The sequence below is a fragment of the Canis lupus genome, chromosome 11 (genome assembly GCF_003254725.2).
Source record: "Canis lupus dingo isolate Sandy chromosome 11, ASM325472v2, whole genome shotgun sequence".
NCBI classification, from domain to species: domain Eukaryota; kingdom Metazoa; phylum Chordata; class Mammalia; order Carnivora; family Canidae; genus Canis; species Canis lupus.
The window spans coordinates 73177421-73195002 of record NC_064253.1 but is presented as its reverse complement, the minus strand read 5'-3'; the positions used below and the strand labels follow the sequence as shown (position 1 = coordinate 73195002).

Sequence of the window (17582 nt, the reverse complement as noted above, 5' to 3'; positions counted from 1 at the left end):
GGCCCCAGGGACAGCAGGCGGCACCCAGACCGGAGACGGAGGGGCCCCGTGCCGAGGCCGCCACAGGTGTTAGCACGTTCATGCTAAGAGGCAGGCTGGTCATTCTTCAGCTGAGGAAACTGAGGTTTAAGAGTAATTTACCCGAGGCACACTGAGGACGTAATAGAGGACGGGTGAGGAAGCAAATCTGTTCAAGCATCAGAGTCCGTGTTCGTTCTTTCAGTTGTTCACGTTGAATTCCATTAAAATGATGTCATGACACTGGGGCCTTCTGAAGGCTTCTTGGTGAAAGAAGCAGGATATGAATGAAGTCTTTATTTGCAGGCAGCTCATGTTTGAGACTTGGACAGCAAGTGCGGCCCTCTTGACTTTCCATTGTTCTCAGTCAACAGCTCACATGGCCTGTACATGTGAGTGCCGCTCACTTGGCTCTGGGGTGGGAACATTTTATATGCCCCTAAAGTAGGGCATGGGAGGCTGGTGGTGAATGGATTTGTTCTGTTGCAGTTTTTCCGAGAAATCAGCTTTAGGTGGAGCCATTTCCTTTATTATCCTGCCTCCTGGAACCCTGCAATCGTTTTAGAAATCTGATGAGAACTGCTCTGAGTGTATGTCTCACAAATTCGTATCTGACGCTGTTTTTCTTTTGAGGAGAACCAGAACGAAAGGCGTCCGTGGTTGTGGTCCTGTGTCTGATTTTGGTGTTGCATCCCCACCACTCGGTCCAGTGGATGGAACGGTCTGTGGTGCCACAGCTGTGCGAACTCCGCGTTTGACGGAGCGTGGGTTGCTTGCACAGGCCCCTCTCTTCATGCCCTAAGTGGTAGCCAGTGCTCACAGATGGACCATGCCGTATGTAAAATGCTTTCCCCTCTGGTTGCCAAAAGATGGTGATAAAGGCCCTGGATCCTTCAGGTTTATTTTTGTGGCATGCTGCTCCTTCGCACGTCGGTTTGTCAGCCCAGCTCTCCCCGTCTCCTGCCTCTGGCGGAGGGGTAATTTTTTGGACGTTTCCTGGTGGGAAATTTGGCAGTAGCTCTCAGACGTCTTCCAAGTGTGCCCCCCCTTTCACCCAGTAATTCCCCTTGTAGGAATTGACCCCAGGAAGTCACTGGGTAGCATACATACAAGGATGCTTTTATTGTAGTGTTGTTTATAATACAACAAATAATAACATTAACATTTGTTTGAGTACTTTGTGCCCGGGAACTGTGCTTTACAAGTATTTTCAGACAAACATGTAAAATCAGAAATCTAAATTTTTTTTTCCATCTGAATGTTTTATTCTTTATTTTTATTTTTATTTTTTTAAAAAATATTTTATTTATTTGCTAATGAGAGATAGAGAGAGAGAGAGGCAGGGACACAGGCAGAGGGAGAAGCAGGCTCCATGCGGGGAGCCCGATGCGGGACTCGATCCCGGGGCTCCAGGATCACACTCTGGACTGAAGGCGGCGCTAAACCGCTGAGCCACCCAGGGATCCCCTCCATCTGAATGTTTTAAAAATAGAAGATTGAGGCATGTCAACTGTACTTCAAATAAAAAAACAGGGGATTTAATATATTACAGTATATTTTACACAGTGAATTAACATGTAGCCTTTAAAAATGACAAGAGATTTATGTTTATTGACACAGAAGGACGTTTATAGTGTTTTAAGTGTTAAAATCAGGTCATACATACACGATTCTCTTTTTGTAGAAAATCTCTGAAAGGCTGTGTGCTAAAATATTCACTTAGTTATTCTGACTGGTAAGATTATAGATGATTCTCCTTTCCTAATTTGCGTTTACATATATGTATTTTAAGCTGGGGTGTAGTTGACATGTAACGTAGGAGTTTAAGGTCTCCATGTCGGTTGATTTGATACATTCATATATTGCACTATATTTTTGAATTACAAAGATTAAAAAAAACACGGGTTTGTGGGAGAAGTGACGAACAGATATTCCTTGTCTCTCTGGGGCCATTGAAATCCCCGTCCAGCTGTCCCCCGTGTGGATTTTACACCTTTGCCCCTTTTTGCAGCAAAGCCGTTGAGAGCCTGGCTGAAAGGGGCGGCTCCGAAGTTCAGCGGGTGAAAGAAGACGCTCAGAAGAAGGTGCAGCAGGTCGAAGATCTCCTAACCAAAAGAATATTCCATTTAGAAGAGGCAAGTCTGGAAACGCCGAGGAGACTGTGTTCTGACAGTGGGTTAATAGTGAGGGCGGGGGGGGGGGGGGGGCAGGGGACAGAATTTTGTTCCTTTTTCCCTAAACGTTCAGAGTTTCAGCAGAAAGAGGAGTCACCCTTATGGGTCATCTCATGGGTTCCGGCCTTGTCTTAGGTGCTTTGTGTGTAGAATTTGTACCCTTACCTCCTGCAGACGAGGACAGCGAAGTACAGACTCAGTAGTCTAAGTTTGGTCCTGGATTCCAGTCTCCGTGGCTGCTGATTTTAAAGCCTGTGCTCTTCTTACCTAGTTCAGTCCTTTGGTTTTACAGAGGAGGAAACCGAGGCTCGGCGCGGGGAAGTGACTCACCTAACACGCGCAAAGCCTGGAAGTGGATTCCAATTTGTGGGCTGTTGTGTGGCCACGCGGCCCCGTCCCTGGCACCTGGCCTCCAACCCCCGTTACCCCGCTGTTCACCGAATGCCTTTTCTTGGGTGGGGGGCACCACATGTGGCTTCTCCTGCTCGATCTCAGGTGCTTCCTGTGTTCCTGTCACCATGATGGGAGGCAGGATGTGTCTTGGCTAAAAAAATCCTGTCCCCTAGAAGGTAAAAGTTTCCGTCCACATGCAGCTAGTATTAAGTGACACTAGTTATTTCATTCTTGGTCTTTGAAGGCTCTTACGCCATTTCCCTTTCTGCACCCGAAACCTGGCTCTTCTCCGTGCCAGGAGGAGCAGCCCCACAAAGCACTTCTGGAAACAAAAGGGAGATGCACTGGTGCTGCACTTTGCAGCTAACAGTGGTCTTTCCATTCATGGTGTTCACACCAGCCCCATGGGGCTGTGTAGATCCTAGGTCCAAAGTACCGGCTAGGGACCGCTCTGAGGGCGAGGAGCTGAGGCTTTGTCATAAGCCGTGGAGCCGGTACCGCAACAGGAGTCCTCCAACCCCACGTTCCCAGTGTTCCCCGGAAGGGCTGTTGTAGGGTGCCCGTGTTGTAGGGTGCCCGTGTGGCTTCCACACGGTGCTGGGCCTGCCCTCTGCTCTGTCGCTTATTGGCCCCGTCCCTCTCCGAGCCTCTGCCTCTGCATCTGTAAAGGGAGGCTGGTGACGTCTGCTTTGCAGTAGTGATTGTCCTAACGGCAGTGGTCCTGGCAGCCTCGGGGCCTGCGAGTGTGAGGCCCCCTCAGCCTATTCGTCATCCATTCAGGTCATCCTGTCAGTAAGCCTGGAAGGTTAATACTTTTATCATTCTTTTTAAAAACAGACACATGCGCCGGGCACAGAGTGGCCAAGCCCCTTGCTCAAGGTCACACAGGCAGTAATGCCGGGAGCTCCGGCCGTAGAACCTGCCTTCTAAACTGCTGCAGTGTGTCTCTCGGCACATAACTTTTTAGGGTTAGGTAAGGAACAAAGATAAATAAAGCTCCTTGCTCAAAGCCTGGCATGTAACAGGCACTCACTAAATAGGTTTTGTGTGTTGTCTCAGAATATTGGGGAATGGTTTGTCCCAGCTCTCCATGAGATTGCCAGGCAAGCCTCGTGGGGAGGAGAGGCTTTCTCCCCCACCCAAGTGGGAGCAGTGGCGGGGAAGGCCCCGCGGAGGGAAAGGGCAGGGAGGAGGAAGCAGCCTGTTTCTGAGCTTCCTGTGATGGGGCAGGCATCGGACGGAGCGTCGGAGCAACTCCTTGGTGGGATGGTGGTGATCCCTGTCGTACAGATGAGCTCGGGCTCAGAGAGGCTAAGGGACTACCCAGTGTCTCACGGCAAATCATCAGGAAAGCTGGTTTTGAACCCAGTTGGATTCGACTTTTACCTTTGTGATGTAATCAGAGGCCGTGGGCACTTGGAGATCCGGATCTACCCCAGGTCACTCCTGAGCACCGGGGTGCTTCGCCCCAGCAAGGGCACTGCCTGCGTGATTTAGATAATTTTTTGGTAGGCCTCTCTGAGCTCTCAGGAAGAACGTGGTTTTTTTCACCACCGATGTCACCTTGGAGATGTAGAAAATGTTCTTGAGAATTGTGTAGTCATCATCTTAAGAGAAATAGGGAGGGGGGGTGGGGTGTGGGATGAATTTGTATGGAGATTAGGGGGACTCTGGAATTTATGTATGTTTAAGTATTGAGAGGCACATTTCTTCTTGTTCTCATTGAAGCTGTAAATATTGATCTGATTTTTCAAATCCAGAAGTACAGTTTTTGTAGACTTGAGTCTTTTCCATTGGAAATGCCTATTACTCTTCAGGATACAAGAGGGAAAAATGGCTGGCAAATGTATTTATTACTGATTCTCCCCATGTATAGTACAATTCAGGGAGGGGAAATGTGCCGGAGAAAAAGTCATAAATATTTATATTTTAATCCAATTTCCTTTCAAAATGTTCCCAATTGTATTGAAAAATTGCATCAAATGCATTTAATTTAACTTTAGGATGTGAAAGCTGCCCAAGCAGAACTGGAAAAGGCCTTTGCGGGGACAGAAACAGAGAAGGCTCTTCGGCTGAGCTTGGAAAACAAGCTTTCAGAGATGAAGAAGAGGCACGAGGGGGACGTGGACATGGCTGTCGTCCTGGAGCAGAAAGACAGGTCTGGCGCTTATCTCTGCGACTCACTGATGGTCCTTAATCGGGCAGCCTGGCGGAAAGGTTGTTCCCTTCCTCTTTGATCCTTCCTTTCTCTGCTTGTTCCCCCCACGGTGAGAAGACCTGGAGTAAGATCAGGATGGAAGGACAAGGACTAGGGTAGCGGTATGAGGACAGGGACAGAATTCTAGGTAGAAACTTCTGCTGATAAGGTCTGTTCAGATACGAAATGTAGCCTTTAGTTCCGTAGTAAGCTTCCGGGTAAGCAGAGGAAAGAGAGAAAAACAGTCTTGATGAACACAAGAGTCACATTGCTCCCAAGAGAAAATGAGCCAGTAGCGCAGGAGAAGCCCAGTCTTACTTGACATTGTTGGGGAGAAAATTCTCTTGTGACTCTTCCCAGAGGGAACAGTAAGTGATTACATCCCCACAATGGATGCCAGTGAGTTTCGTGTGACCTGTTTATCATCGTGTTTTTTTTTTTCTTTTAAAAGGTTTTATTTATTTGAGAGTGAGAGGCTGAAAGAGGGCATAAGTGGGGGTGGGGGTGGGGAGGGCACGGGGAAGGCGAGGGGCAGACTCGTGCTGAGCAGCGAGCCCGGTGCAGGGCGCAGTCCCAGGACCCCAGCGTCATGACCTGAGCTGAAGGCAGACGCGCACCTGACTGAGCCTCCCACTCGCTCCTCATCGTGTGTTTAATCCCGGCTGAGGGCCCACGTTAGTGCAGTGCAATGGGCCGAAAAAGTGTAGACCAAGACAGGGCTGTCTGTCGGTCCAGGAATAAAATGGGTGCCGCCCAGTCCGGAGAAGTGGATGGGCCGTAGGGCCTTTAGGCACTCTTTAGTGCTCGGGTCTTACGACCAAACTTTGATCAAAACTGGTCAGGAGAGAGTTGAGATTTTCTGCTTTCTCGTGATCCTCACATTTTGCTACTCTTGCCTTGCTTTGATGGTCACTAGGTAGAAGGTTGTATAAACTAAGTGAAACTTCTGGCTAACCTGTGACCTATCCATTGAGGAGCCAAGCTCGTTTGGAATTTGACAGAAATTGTTCCAAAGCAAATGATCTAGTTTTTTTCCTATTTCCTTAAATAGAGGATACTGACTCTGGTTCCTTTTGTTTTGGTTGCTCAGTGACTTGTGATTGATGGGCCCACCGTGTTGTTTGGGTTCTGGTGCTGAGTTGCCCGTGCTCCCCAACTGCTTTTTGCTTCTCTTTCTGCCTCCATACCACCTTTAGAGATTCAAGTCTGCAACTTGTTGTCATGATTTTTTAGGATTATCTATAAAAGAGGAATGAGTAGATTGTGAGGGAGAGGCATGGCTTCCACTTACTCAGGGTCCTAGCTTCAGTTTCTGGAGGAACTAGTACTTATTTAGTGCACTACAACCTTTTCTTAGCTTTGATCTGGAAAACTGAAGTTTTGGGATGAATCTCAGGAGGAGTCAGGAAACAGAGTTCTCTGTGAGGAATAGGACCTCAGGGTTGAGTGAATGAGTGTTTTTCTCAATTACGTGGCTAGGAGGAGAAGCTTTCCTGGATGGGCCATTTATTTTGTTTTGTTTTGTTTTGCTGGGCCTCCCCCTACAGGGTAGCAGCCTTTGCAGGCTGCGAGAGAGTCTGGAATCCTTTTCCATACAAATTATTTATACGTCCCCTTGTATCTCTCCCAACTGATGAGCCTTGAAGCCCTTCGGAGGTTTATAGGTTTGTCTTTCCTGGGGAACCTGCAGGTCTCCTGCTGTTAAATTGGAAAGAGGGAACCCAGGGAAGAGACTACAATGTGTGTGGGGGCAGCCACTAAACAAGAAAAGACAATTCCTGGTGCCGATGAAGAGAGAAGAAGGGAGAGGGCTAGGGGTGGGTCTGAGAGGTGATCGTGGGTGAGAGTGGATTAGAAGGGCCCTGCTGGGGTCCCAGCAGATGCTCAGCAGTCAGTTCCTTGGTCTGTTGGGTCATTATGCCCTTTGTCCAACAAATACTTCCTGAGCATCTTTTGCTCAATAAGTGGTGGTTAGAGTACAGGTATGAATGGTACAGACTGGTCCCTCTGCCAAGGGACCTTATGTCAAGGCATATGCTTGTCATCTAGCTAGGTGGGGAGGGTGGAGGGCAGGAACAGAGTGAGAAGGGCCAGATGGATAAGTGCTGGTTAACATAATCTTTCTAAGATTGTTTAGAGGGATTAGGAAAGGCTTCTCAGTGGAAGTGTGAGGATAAAGGAGGAGTTACTTGGAGGAAGAAATCGTGTTCCCCGCATTGGGAAGTTCAGAGGCCGGAGGGCACAGAGCATGACCCAGGAACTGACAGTAGTGTGGCTGGAGAGTTGTGTTCTGGAAGGGAGGTGGGAAGCGATGAGGAGAGGGAAGCTGGCCAGATCACGTGGGCTTGTTGAATAGTTTGGGATTTGTCTTCAGGGCATGTGACAAACTGCTGATGAGTTAAGGGTAGGAGTTGGGGTAGTGTCAGGGTCAGACTATAATTCAGAGCCATCCTTCTGGCTGCCCCTGGAGGATGGGTTGGCGGTGGGGCTGGGTGGGAAGACTGCTCTTGGGGCTGTTGGAGAAGTCCAGACGACGCATCATGGTGAGCAGGACTGAGCTGACGGAACTGGCTTGGAGTGTTCTCCAGCAGAGATGTTTAGAAGGTAGAATTGACATGATGGCTTGAAGGGCTTCATCATTGATGGGTTTGGGGATGAGGGGAAGGGCTGCAGAGATACCTCCTCCTCACCCAGGTTTTGAGCATGAACAACTGTGGCATGACGGTGCAGTGTGCTGAGTTTGGGGAAAGAAAGGGAGAAAGAGCAGATGTTTTTCAGTAGGGAGAGTGGGAAGATAAGCTTTCAGTTGGGACACGTTGGGTAGAGGGATCATGGATCCCTCCAAGAGTAGAGGCTAGAAGGTGCTTGAGGATGTGGATTAAGGCTAGATTAAAGGAGATATAGATTATTCCTTGACCAGCTACTGAGCATGACCTTGGGTGGGGTGCCAGGGGTGGGGAGATAAGCAGTGTCTTCCTTATATGGCGCTCCCAGTGTGGGGGAGGGGACAGATGTGGAAAAAAGTGTCATGATTGGTGTTAGAGGTAAGTTCAGGGTTCTGTGCTGTGACCGAAGGGAGGAGGTGATCAGCTGTGCTTGGGCGTGGGGCAGGGAGGGCACATGCAAAGAAAGGTGCGAGCCTGTCACCAAGCAGGGAATCATTGAGGAAAGGTGCCTCTGTCAGCATGTGCCGCAGAGGCTTGGCTTCTCCTCTTTTTGCAAGAGGGAATTTGGGGAGAATTGGAGCTTGCTGAGTACTTAGTGTGGTGTAGATGTGTAGGCGGGGGCTCTCCTTGTGCGGGGCGTCCACTCGGGGCGCTGCCAGGGGCTGCATCTGGGGTTTCCCACAGGCCTGGCTGGAGAGGCGCAGAACCTGATTTGTCGGTACTGCCCGGTCGGCTCTCTGTTGGGGGCACGTGTGCGCCAGCCACACTCCAAGGGCCAGTGCGGCAGCCAGATGCCGGCTCCGGACTTGTGTCCCGCGGGACCAGGGTCCTGTGTGCCCTCCCTGCAGGCCGGGCTGCCGAGGAGCTCCGGGGAGGTCAGGAGGTGAGCTGCCAGCAGGTCTGGGATGGGGTGCGTGGGCCAGCCCTGAGATAGATCCGGATGTGCAGGGCACCCCGGCCTGTTGCGGGGCGGGGCCCTTGCCCGGTGCAGCGCTGCTGCGGTCTCTCTGGGCTCCCTTCACCTTTTTGAAAGGTGAGTGCTTTAGCTACGTGACGTCCTGCAGTGCGACCTTGGAGTGCGTCTGGTGAAGGCGGCTAACACCGAGGAGTCCTGTAGGTCACATGTGGCCACCAGATATGTTTTAGTTGGTCTACACAGTACATACATTCATTCATTCATTCATTCATTCATTCATTTATTTATTTATTTATTTATTTTTAAAGATTTTACTTATTTATTCATGAGAGGCACACAGACAGAGAGAGAGAGAGGCAGAGACACAGGCAGAGGGAGAAGCAGGCTCCATGCAGGGAGCCCGACGTGGGACTCAATCCCGGGTCTCCAGGATCAGGCCCTGGGCTGAAGGTGGTGCTTAACCGCTGAGACCCCCGGGCTGCCCTACACAGTACTTTTAAAAGTCTGAATTCGTTGCTACTATTTTTTCTAAAGAAATCTAGTTTCATGTAAAACTTTGGATTTCCAGCTCCTTTTGAGAGCCTGGAAAGTGTGGCAAGACTGGGCCGGGGTGGAGGCCACTCCTGGGTGGAGGCCGCTCCTGTAGATGCGCCCGGGCTCCGGTCGGCCACACGTCCCACAGGCCTGCCTTGCTCCTTGCCAACCAGACACGGACCAGCTTGGTCCAAGTGGAAGTCCCGTGCGACCCCGCACGGCTGCCTCAAGTGTTGGCTTCGTGACTTTTTACCTCTCCAGCCGGTCGTGCGCTGCGTCCAGAGTAGGGCCCTAGAGGGCAGTGTCGCGCCTCTGTCCGGGGCCCGGGGGCTCTGCGCTGGGGCGGCCGGGCCCTCTGTGCCTCGTTGTCTAGCCCGCCCAGGTGCCCTCACGAGGGACCACGGATGGGGAAGCTCAGACGAGAGGAATTTCTTTCTTACAGTTCAGAGGCTGGCGGACGCGGGTGGCCTGCAGACCTCTCGCTGCGTCCCGCGGGGGAGGGGAGGCATCTTGCTGGAGCCTCATTTGTAAGGCGCCGCTCGCACGCATGAGTTCCACCCGCGTGACCTACTCTCGTCCCGAAGCCCCACCAGGATTTCCGTGCTTGAACTTTGGGGGGCCACGGACATTCAGGCCCCAGCAACAGTGCGTTGCCAGCCGCTTTGAAGTACTTTTAGCTGACTCTTCCCCTTCACCCTGGGAGCCCGCGTCCCGAGCCTCTGCTCTTCCTCCCGTTCAGGTTGCTTTCGAGGCTCGGCTACACGGAGGCTCTTCTGAGGGTTCGCTGACAAAATGCTAATCGTTGAATGTTAAAAAAGGGTAATAATTATAGCAGCTGTCATTTGTGGAGTTATGCTGTAAGCCTGGAGGTATGTTAGGCCGCGTTAGAGGTTTTGTGTCTAATCCACGCAAGCGAGCCGTCTTACGGCTGAGGTCAGATAACTTGGCCATGGTCGGGGGTGTAAGTTGGTGGCCCGGAGACGGTGTTCAGCTCTGCGCAAGGGAGGCCCTCGGGGTGTGCTTGGCACAGTTTCCTCGAGGGGAGGTCACGGGAGGGGTGACGGGTGTGAACTAGTGGGCAGTGGGGATGGAGTCGTGCAGGGCATTCTAGGTGGAGGCACGGGTGTGAGCACGAGTCTGGGGGCACACGCGGCTGGGCTTGGGGAGAGAGCTGGAAGTGAGGCTCCTGGGTGCTGAGGGAGCGGGTGGCGCCTCCGAAAGAAGAACCTGAAGCTGCCAGCAGGGCCTCTGAGCTTCGAGGCCCTAAAAGCTAGGCCCTTGAACGCCTTGCTCACCAGCTTTGGCCTTTATCTGGAAAGTCTGTGCATTTTAAACTGTGCCCCGAGAAGCCAGGGAGAGAGGTGCTGGTTTTGCCCCCTCGCAGGGACGGTTGTGCCTTGTCGGCCGTGTTCAGGCTTCAGTGCTTGATTTCTTTGGAAGAGAAAATGCTTAGCCAAAAACCTCCTCGTCCGCTGCTGTCAGTGGGGCTGACACTGCTGTCAACAGTGGGGGCTCTTGGAAGTCTGAGCGAGGGGGTGGCTTGACCCGACCGTAGTCTGGGAGCTCGGAGGCTGGATCCACCAGGGCCAGGCTGGAGGTGAGGGGACTGTTAACGTCCCGCGAATTCTGGCCCTTGCTCTCCGGCCTGCACGACGCGATTCCATTTCTGTTCAGTCATCGGACATGTCTACTTTGAAGATGTCTGGCCCCATTTCCTGCCTCCTCCTGCTCCGCTGAGCTAAGAGAACAGCTTAGAATTAATATTTAAATTTTGTTCGCTTTTAGACTGATTGAGGACTTGAAGCTGTCTTTGAAGAGCAAAGAAGCTTTAATTCAGTGCCTTAAAGAGGAGAAGTCTCAGCTGGCATGTCCTGGTGAGAGAGTGTCATCTGGAGAGCTCCGAGGACTCTCTGCTGCTCCGAGGGGGGAACAGGAGAGAGGAGCCGAGGTGAGCCCCCGACTCCTCGGGCGGAGGGGACGCACACTCAGTCCCCGCGGTCACACGCAGACTCCCCCAGATACTAGCTCCCCGGCAGCTGAGGAACTAGCGGGAGCCTCCTTTGTCAGGGGCCCTGGTGTGGTTCCACGGAGCCAGTTCAGGAAACAGCCCATACCCGCTTGCCTCTGTCTTACCGCATGTCGCCTTGTGGTTGCCCGGGGACTGTATTTTCGTCCTTTGGGTTTTCGTGGGATAAAACCGAGGACCCGTTTTGCCTCTGGTCAGGCAGTGGGGAAGGGCACCGCCTTGCGCCGGGCCTGGCGGCTGGGCAGCCTGTTCAGCGTGCCGCCTCACTTAATCCTTCTGGCCACTCTGGGAGGTTGGGAGCACGGTCCCCTCGTGGAATTTAGAAACGGGCTTGCCGTAGTTGTTCGAGTTTGCTAGGCTCCAGGAGGTGGGTTCCTAGTGCCAGCCCCCGAGCCTCCCAGAGGTCCTTTCTCCCCCCACGAGGCCGGGCCCACGGCCCGCTGCAGAGAAGGGCAGGTGGGCCGAGCACAGGCCTCCCAGCTCTTGGTGGACCAAGGGTGGCTGCCGCGTGTGCTTCATTCACACCGTGGGCCGTTCTAGATGCTCAGGGAGGGTTGCGTGGCAGTGAGTGCGGCCTGCAGCCTCCCCGGTTACTTTCCAGCTGCCGTCGGCCCGCATCTCCGGCTCCTCCTTTGAACCCTGGGCCCCGTTGCTCAGTTGGCCCTTTCCATAGTCCAGCGGCTCCGTGGTTCACTGTCGGTGGGGCTGGTCATCAGCCCACGTGGCTCTCGTGTCTTCACATTTCTCCTCGCTCGGGTGGGACCTCGGGTGCAGCAGAGAGTAGTGGACACTTAGTCCATGACGTCCACGGCGGTGGGGAAAAGTCAGGAAATGAGACGCCCGTTCTAATCGTTCTGGGGGAGCCGTTGCATTGTGAGTCCCTTCCAGGTGCCAATTAATGCCTTTTCTCAGGCCGCGCAAATGGAGCGCCAGGAGAGACACCGCCTTGAAGAGAGGATCCAGGTATGCTGATGCCATTAAAAAAATTATCGGCGATTTCTGCTTGCCTCTTGCTGTATTCTGAGTGCGATAGAGGGTTCGGGTGACGGTCGCTGTCGTCGAGGGAATGCCAGTGCGTGCCAGTCGGGCTTTCAGGACTTCAGAGAAGGCCGCTCAGTCCTGGCACTCCTTCTGGGGAGCGGGCGTTCCCATTGTGCGGACGGCACGTGAGGCTCAGACGGGCTCGGAGAAGAGCCAGCGGGGACCCCGGCCTGCCGCCGCTCCGAGTCCCGCAGTCAGCACCGGCCTCTACGGCGCCTGCCGGCTTAGAAGGCGCTTCCCGTCCATTTGCTCACCTGATTCTCCCAACAGCCCGGGAGGGAGGCAGCAGGCTTATCTTTAGAAATGAACTCAGACTCTAAATGTGTATGTTCAGTCTCCATCAAACCAAATTCTCTGTTAGCTTTTGTAGCATTAAGGAATGAAATTAATGATCTGTTATTTCCCCCAAATAACCTGGTACGGTTTCAAAGACTCTGATGTGACTGTATTCAAATTCCAGAAGGCATTGGAGTCCTTCCCACAGGAGTAGCTGTCACCGTCTTAACTGATCTGATCCCCTTCTTCTCACCCAGCCTGTTGCCGTGAGCGCTAGCACGTCACTGGGAGCTGCCGCCACTGCGTTCAGCTCTCCTTGGAAACATTAATCACAGGGTGACAGGAATAAGATAGAATAACTGCATTTGAGTGTGCTCTTACAGATATATTTACAGTGCATTTTGGTTGGAACGCATCAACTTAGTGAATCTTTTTCTAATCTAATTTAGGCACTTCAGGAGGACCTGAGAGAGAAGGAAAGAGAAATTGCTGCAGAAAAGAAAAATAGTCTAAAGAGGGATAAAGCCATTCAGGGCCTAACCATGGCATTAAAGTCAAAGGAAAAAGAGGTATGTGCTGTGTCTGATACACCCGAAGTGAGATTTTTCTTTATTAGCTTCTGCGGCTGGCCTGTCCTACCCTGAATTTTTAGCTTTAGGTGGAGAGCTTATAAGAGAGCTGGGATGAGTGTAGGGAGTGCGGGAAGGGCCCCTTTGTCCGTCCGTCACAAATTCCTCTGCAATGTCAGCTTCAGTGTTGTCCAAAGGACTGGGTGACTTACACGTGGGTGTTTGAGTTTTCTAGTAGCTGCAGTAACAGAAGCAAGAAGAAACAAGCGGAAGGGACTTTAATAATATATATATCCCAAATGTTATCATTAAAACAATAGTAATAATGAGGTACTTAGCATCTTTGTAATCTTAGTGTCAGCGCTGACGTGCAAGTGTGCTTACAGCACATCTCATTTCAGACTAATTAAATTTCAAGTGCTCAGCAGCGACAGGTGGCCAGTGGCTACCATATTGGACAATGCCCAGTTTTGTTGTGTTTTTTATTTATTTTATTTATTTATTTATTTATTTATTTATTTATTTATTTATTTATTTTAAATTTATTTTTATTTATTTATGATAGACATAGAGAGAGAGAGAGAGAGAGAGAGAGGGGGCAGAGACACAGGCAGAGGAGTGGGAGAAGCAGGCTCCATGCCGGGAGCTTGACGCAGGACTCGATCCCGGGACCCTGGGTCACGACTTGAGCCCAAGGCAGACGCTCAACCACTGAGCCACCCGGGTGTCCCCAGTGCCCAGTCTTTTTAAAAGACAGTGGAGTTGAGATGAAGGACTTTTGGGAGGCAAGGCCGTGACCATGAACCTGTTAGCTACCTGGGTTGTTACCTTGGGGATCCAGGGTTGTGGCCAATGGTTCCTTGCTATTTTATCTCGTTAGTGTAGCTGTCTGTTGTTTTAGTAACTGAGTGAGGCACAGATACAGAGAGGAGACCCCAGCCCTGCTGGCAGCTCCAGTGAGGAAGAGAGACCGAGTGAAGGTGTGGTGAGGGGGGGACGTGCAGGGGGTGTGCAGGTGGGGGGGCAGGGGACCTGATCCAGATCAGGGCATGTGTGTGGGGCGGCGCTTGGAGGGGGAGGAGTTTGAGCTGAATCTTGAAGGATGAGTAGGAGTTGGTTGGGGGGGAGGCAGAGAGGAGGACACTGGTGAACCCATTATGTTAGGTGAGAGCCTGATGGTGTTTGTGGAACCAAAAGCATCTTGCGGTTGTCTGCGCATCAAGTGCAGAACATCAGGGAGGCCAGAGAAGAAGCCGCAGAGGTTGCTTGGGGCGGCCAGTGGTGGTGGAATTAGTCACTTCTGGCGCTGTGGGTGGCCTGGAACTGAAGGCTCTACCAAGCAGATCACATTTGCATCTTAGTGGGTCTCAGGCTGAGTCTGGAGAGTGGATGGTAGGAGGGAGAGAGTGGGAGCAGAGGGCCCAGTAGCAGGACGAGGGCCTAGAAGGGCTGGGTTAGAGCTGTGGCCGCTGCTGAACGGGGTCCAGGGGCAGGGCGTACTCAGACAACGAAATCAGAAATAATCTTACATCAGAGGTAGATTTGGGGAGGTTTGCTGAGGAGGATGACTTCTGGGCGTCTGGCTGCCGTGACTGGGATGTGGTGGCGTCACCAGCTCAGTGGACAGCATGGAAAAGGGCAGGACGGTAGGGTGGGTGAGGCGATGGTGGTGACGAGTCTGTTCACAGCGTGTGTGGAAGGGAACGAACAAGGCTGAGGATGGGGACGCAGGGGACGTCGGTTCTTCAGGGTGGGGAGAGGAGTGCACAAGGGACGTAGGACGAAGCGAGCCAAGGGACGGCGGTGCTGAAGAAGCCGAAGAGGGGAGGCTCTGAGTGATCACCAGGGTCCGAGGCCGCGGACACGTGGCTCACGGTACTCAGGGAATCTACCACCGTGAGATTTGAGAGTTGAGCCCCCTGCTGGGGCCCCGGTGGAGGGGCAGCCACGGGGGCTGGCAAAGTCTCGGGTGTGGCCGCGGGCGGAATGGGCTGCAGCAGGATGAGAGACTCTGGGGGTGGCCAGGCCAGGGTGCTGGGGGTGGCCTCTACAGACAGCCGTGGTCCCGGGCTTCGGCTCAGGCAGCCGTGACTTTAGCACCGGTCCCCGTCACCTCATCTAGCCCCACCGATGCTGAAGTTCGGGGAGTTGTCTCCTCCTCTCGTGGTTGCGGGAAGGGTCTCCCTCCAGAGAGGAGCGCCTGCCTCGGGAAGGCAGGCGGGAAGCCCGTGATCAGAGGCTGCACCGTTGGGCAGGAAGAGCCCTGACAGCACAGCAAGCGGAGTCCAGTTGCATCCTTGGCCACTGTTCTTCTTTTACCCAGGTGGAAGACCTTAGCCGTGAAATGGAAGAGCTCAGTGCTGCCCTTGCGAAAGTTACAGACGCCCCCCAGGAGGCACAGACACAGAAGCTCCAGGTAAGCGGTCACCTGGCTTGCGGGCGGCCACGCCCTCGGTCCTTCCCCTGCTGAGGGCACGACTTGGCAGCTGGGAGGACCCCGGCAAACCCTGCGTGGCCATTAGGGACGGAGTTGGCCGTCCCATTGGAAGACATTCCCTCCCAGCTCTGGAGGCTTCACCAGGCCTCGTCAGTGCGATCGTGGCGGTGGTGGCAGCGGCCCCACCGTTAGTGCTGCGTTCGCTCAGTGCCCACAGCAGACCCCGCAGGACATGTGTCGTCCCGCATAATCTTCACCGCCCTGTGGAGAAGGTAGGTCGGCCTCTGCTGGATTTGGGGGGTTTTGAAGCTCAGGAGGGTGGGCAGCTTATTCACTGTCACACAGCTCGCCGGTGGCAGGCCACCTTCAAGTGTAGTAATTGCTGATAGTGACCGCCGGTGTGAATGGATCACAAGCCATGTGCCCAGCCCTGTGCCCAGGGCCCTGTGCGGATTGGCCCACAGGCTCTGTACAGCAGATCGCGGAGCAGACGCTGTCAGGGCCCGGGCTCGGGGTTGAGCGACTTGCATAGGGCCATGAAGGGGGTAGGGGAGAGAAGGGGAGAGAGCCAGGACTTGCGCCGGAGCCGGTCTCACTCCCAGACCTGTGCTTCCACCTGCCCCGCCCCTACCTCCCCTCACCTGGCTTCTAGAGTCCGGCTGCCTCCTGCCAGGTGTCACGTCCACACCTTGATGATCTGACCTGCCCTTCCCCCTTCTGTCCCTCAGCGTTGTACTCCAAGGACTCCCGCTGGTCACTGCCGTGATGTTCCGCCTTTCTGCTTAATTTTAGTTTTGTGTTTTTAATTATTTTAATATTTTCTTGCCATCTTCCTACACTTGATCTTAGCCAAAAGGCCAAGAAGCGATTCTTGCCATCTTTTTAGTTTCTCTCTACAGTGTATCCCTGTTACTAATGATGAGCCAATGACGTTCCACCCTCTGAATAAGCCCATACTGCTTCAAACTCTCCCTGCCACCCCTTCCTCCCACCATGTATTTTTGGTTATAAAGTAGAAGTTAGAAGCTAAATCTAATGCAAGACTGCTTGATTCCTATGATTCATGTCCCACGTCTCATCTTTTGCAGAGCTCTGGTTCATGGAAAGAATAATTGAAGTAGTTTGGTTTAAATCATGGTGCACTAGAAACATAGGCAAGTCTCTCCCTGGGGATCTCAGATTTGCCTTCCGCACCGTGTGGTTGGAAGTGGAGCTGAGATGGCACCAAGGTGGTTTTCTTTTTCCTCCTTGCTTTGAAAATAACAAGTTTTAAAGGCTGAATTCTTAGTAAACCATTGATATTTCCTACTGCTTGAGGAAAGAAGTATGTTGGCGGTTGACAAGCAGAGAGACCAGACAGACATCCTTTTAATCGTTGATGTTGTGCTTGTTATGTTGGGCCTTGAAGGAAAGAAGGTAGCCTCCTACATTCACTGTTACCCTGATTTATCACCTACACTTCTTAATTTCATAACTGTCAGTCCTAGGTGAAAGACTTTCAGAACGATTTTTGAGGTCTTGTCACTCACAGCCTTGGCCGGGCTTCTTGGCTTGCAAGATAGCAGAGGTCAGGAACTATGCAAAGTCCTCGGGTTGTGCTCGCCTGCTGGGCTGTTCCCAGGGTGCGCATTTAATCCTCATCCACAGAGGTAGCAGGTTTACTGGTTTGGCAGGTTGTTGGGACTTGAACTCAAGCCTGACTCCAAAATCTGTGTTTTTGCCGCTGTTCTGATTGTGTGTGTGTGTGTGTGCGTACGAGTAAATGCACACAGTGTGCTTATATTGGCTGTTTCGTTACAAGGTCTACGTAGTTTGAATTTGCATGGGCCCTTGAAAATGCATTTTCTTTTATGTAGTGGGATTTTTCAGGATGTCATGTGATTTGAGCTAATTGCAGCTTGAGTGGAGTAGCCAAAGTTCACAGGGATGGCAGTAAGCCTGGCATTGAGACAGCAGGTGTGATATTCACATTCTTGGAGGGGTTGCCACAGTGCAGAGATGTGAATTCTGGTCACACGTGGGACTCTGTGAAGCCCACAGTGTCGGCTGCCTGCTGCTACCTCTGGACTCATTGAAAAATACATATTTTCAGATTGGAAATACAGGTTTTCCCCAATATCCAAAAGTAGACGTTTCGTATGAAATGTTCATAAGATAAAATAGCATAAAGCAAAGAAGCACTTACCATTAACTTGCATGGAAAAATTTTTGAGCATTCTCAGACCTAAAAAACCACTTCTCTTTTTTTAGGCTTTTCTGACACCTTAGGACACACATCATCCTGCTAACAGAAACACGAAATAAATCAAGATAAAGCAGATGCTTGCAAGACACT

At 52.1% G+C, this 17582-nt stretch overlaps 1 protein-coding gene and 1 pseudogene across 12 annotated transcripts in view; one reads left to right on the top strand and one right to left on the bottom strand.

Annotated features, from left to right (window-relative positions):
• The window catches only part of CDK5RAP2 (CDK5 regulatory subunit associated protein 2), a 153703-nt gene that overhangs the window by 33638 nt on the left and 102483 nt on the right, over positions 1–17582 (top strand). For all 12 annotated transcript variants that reach the window (XM_049116420.1, XM_049116423.1, XM_049116418.1 and 9 more), the window contains 6 exons: positions 2030–2153; positions 4589–4743; positions 10684–10846; positions 11837–11887; positions 12691–12810; positions 15134–15226. In XM_049116420.1, coding sequence (XP_048972377.1) covers positions 2030–2153; positions 4589–4743; positions 10684–10846; positions 11837–11887; positions 12691–12810; positions 15134–15226 — 706 coding nt within the window. The remainder of the gene's footprint in view (positions 1–2029; positions 2154–4588; positions 4744–10683; positions 10847–11836; positions 11888–12690; positions 12811–15133; positions 15227–17582) is intronic.
• LOC112650623 (U2 spliceosomal RNA) lies at positions 16035–16116 on the bottom strand (annotated as a pseudogene).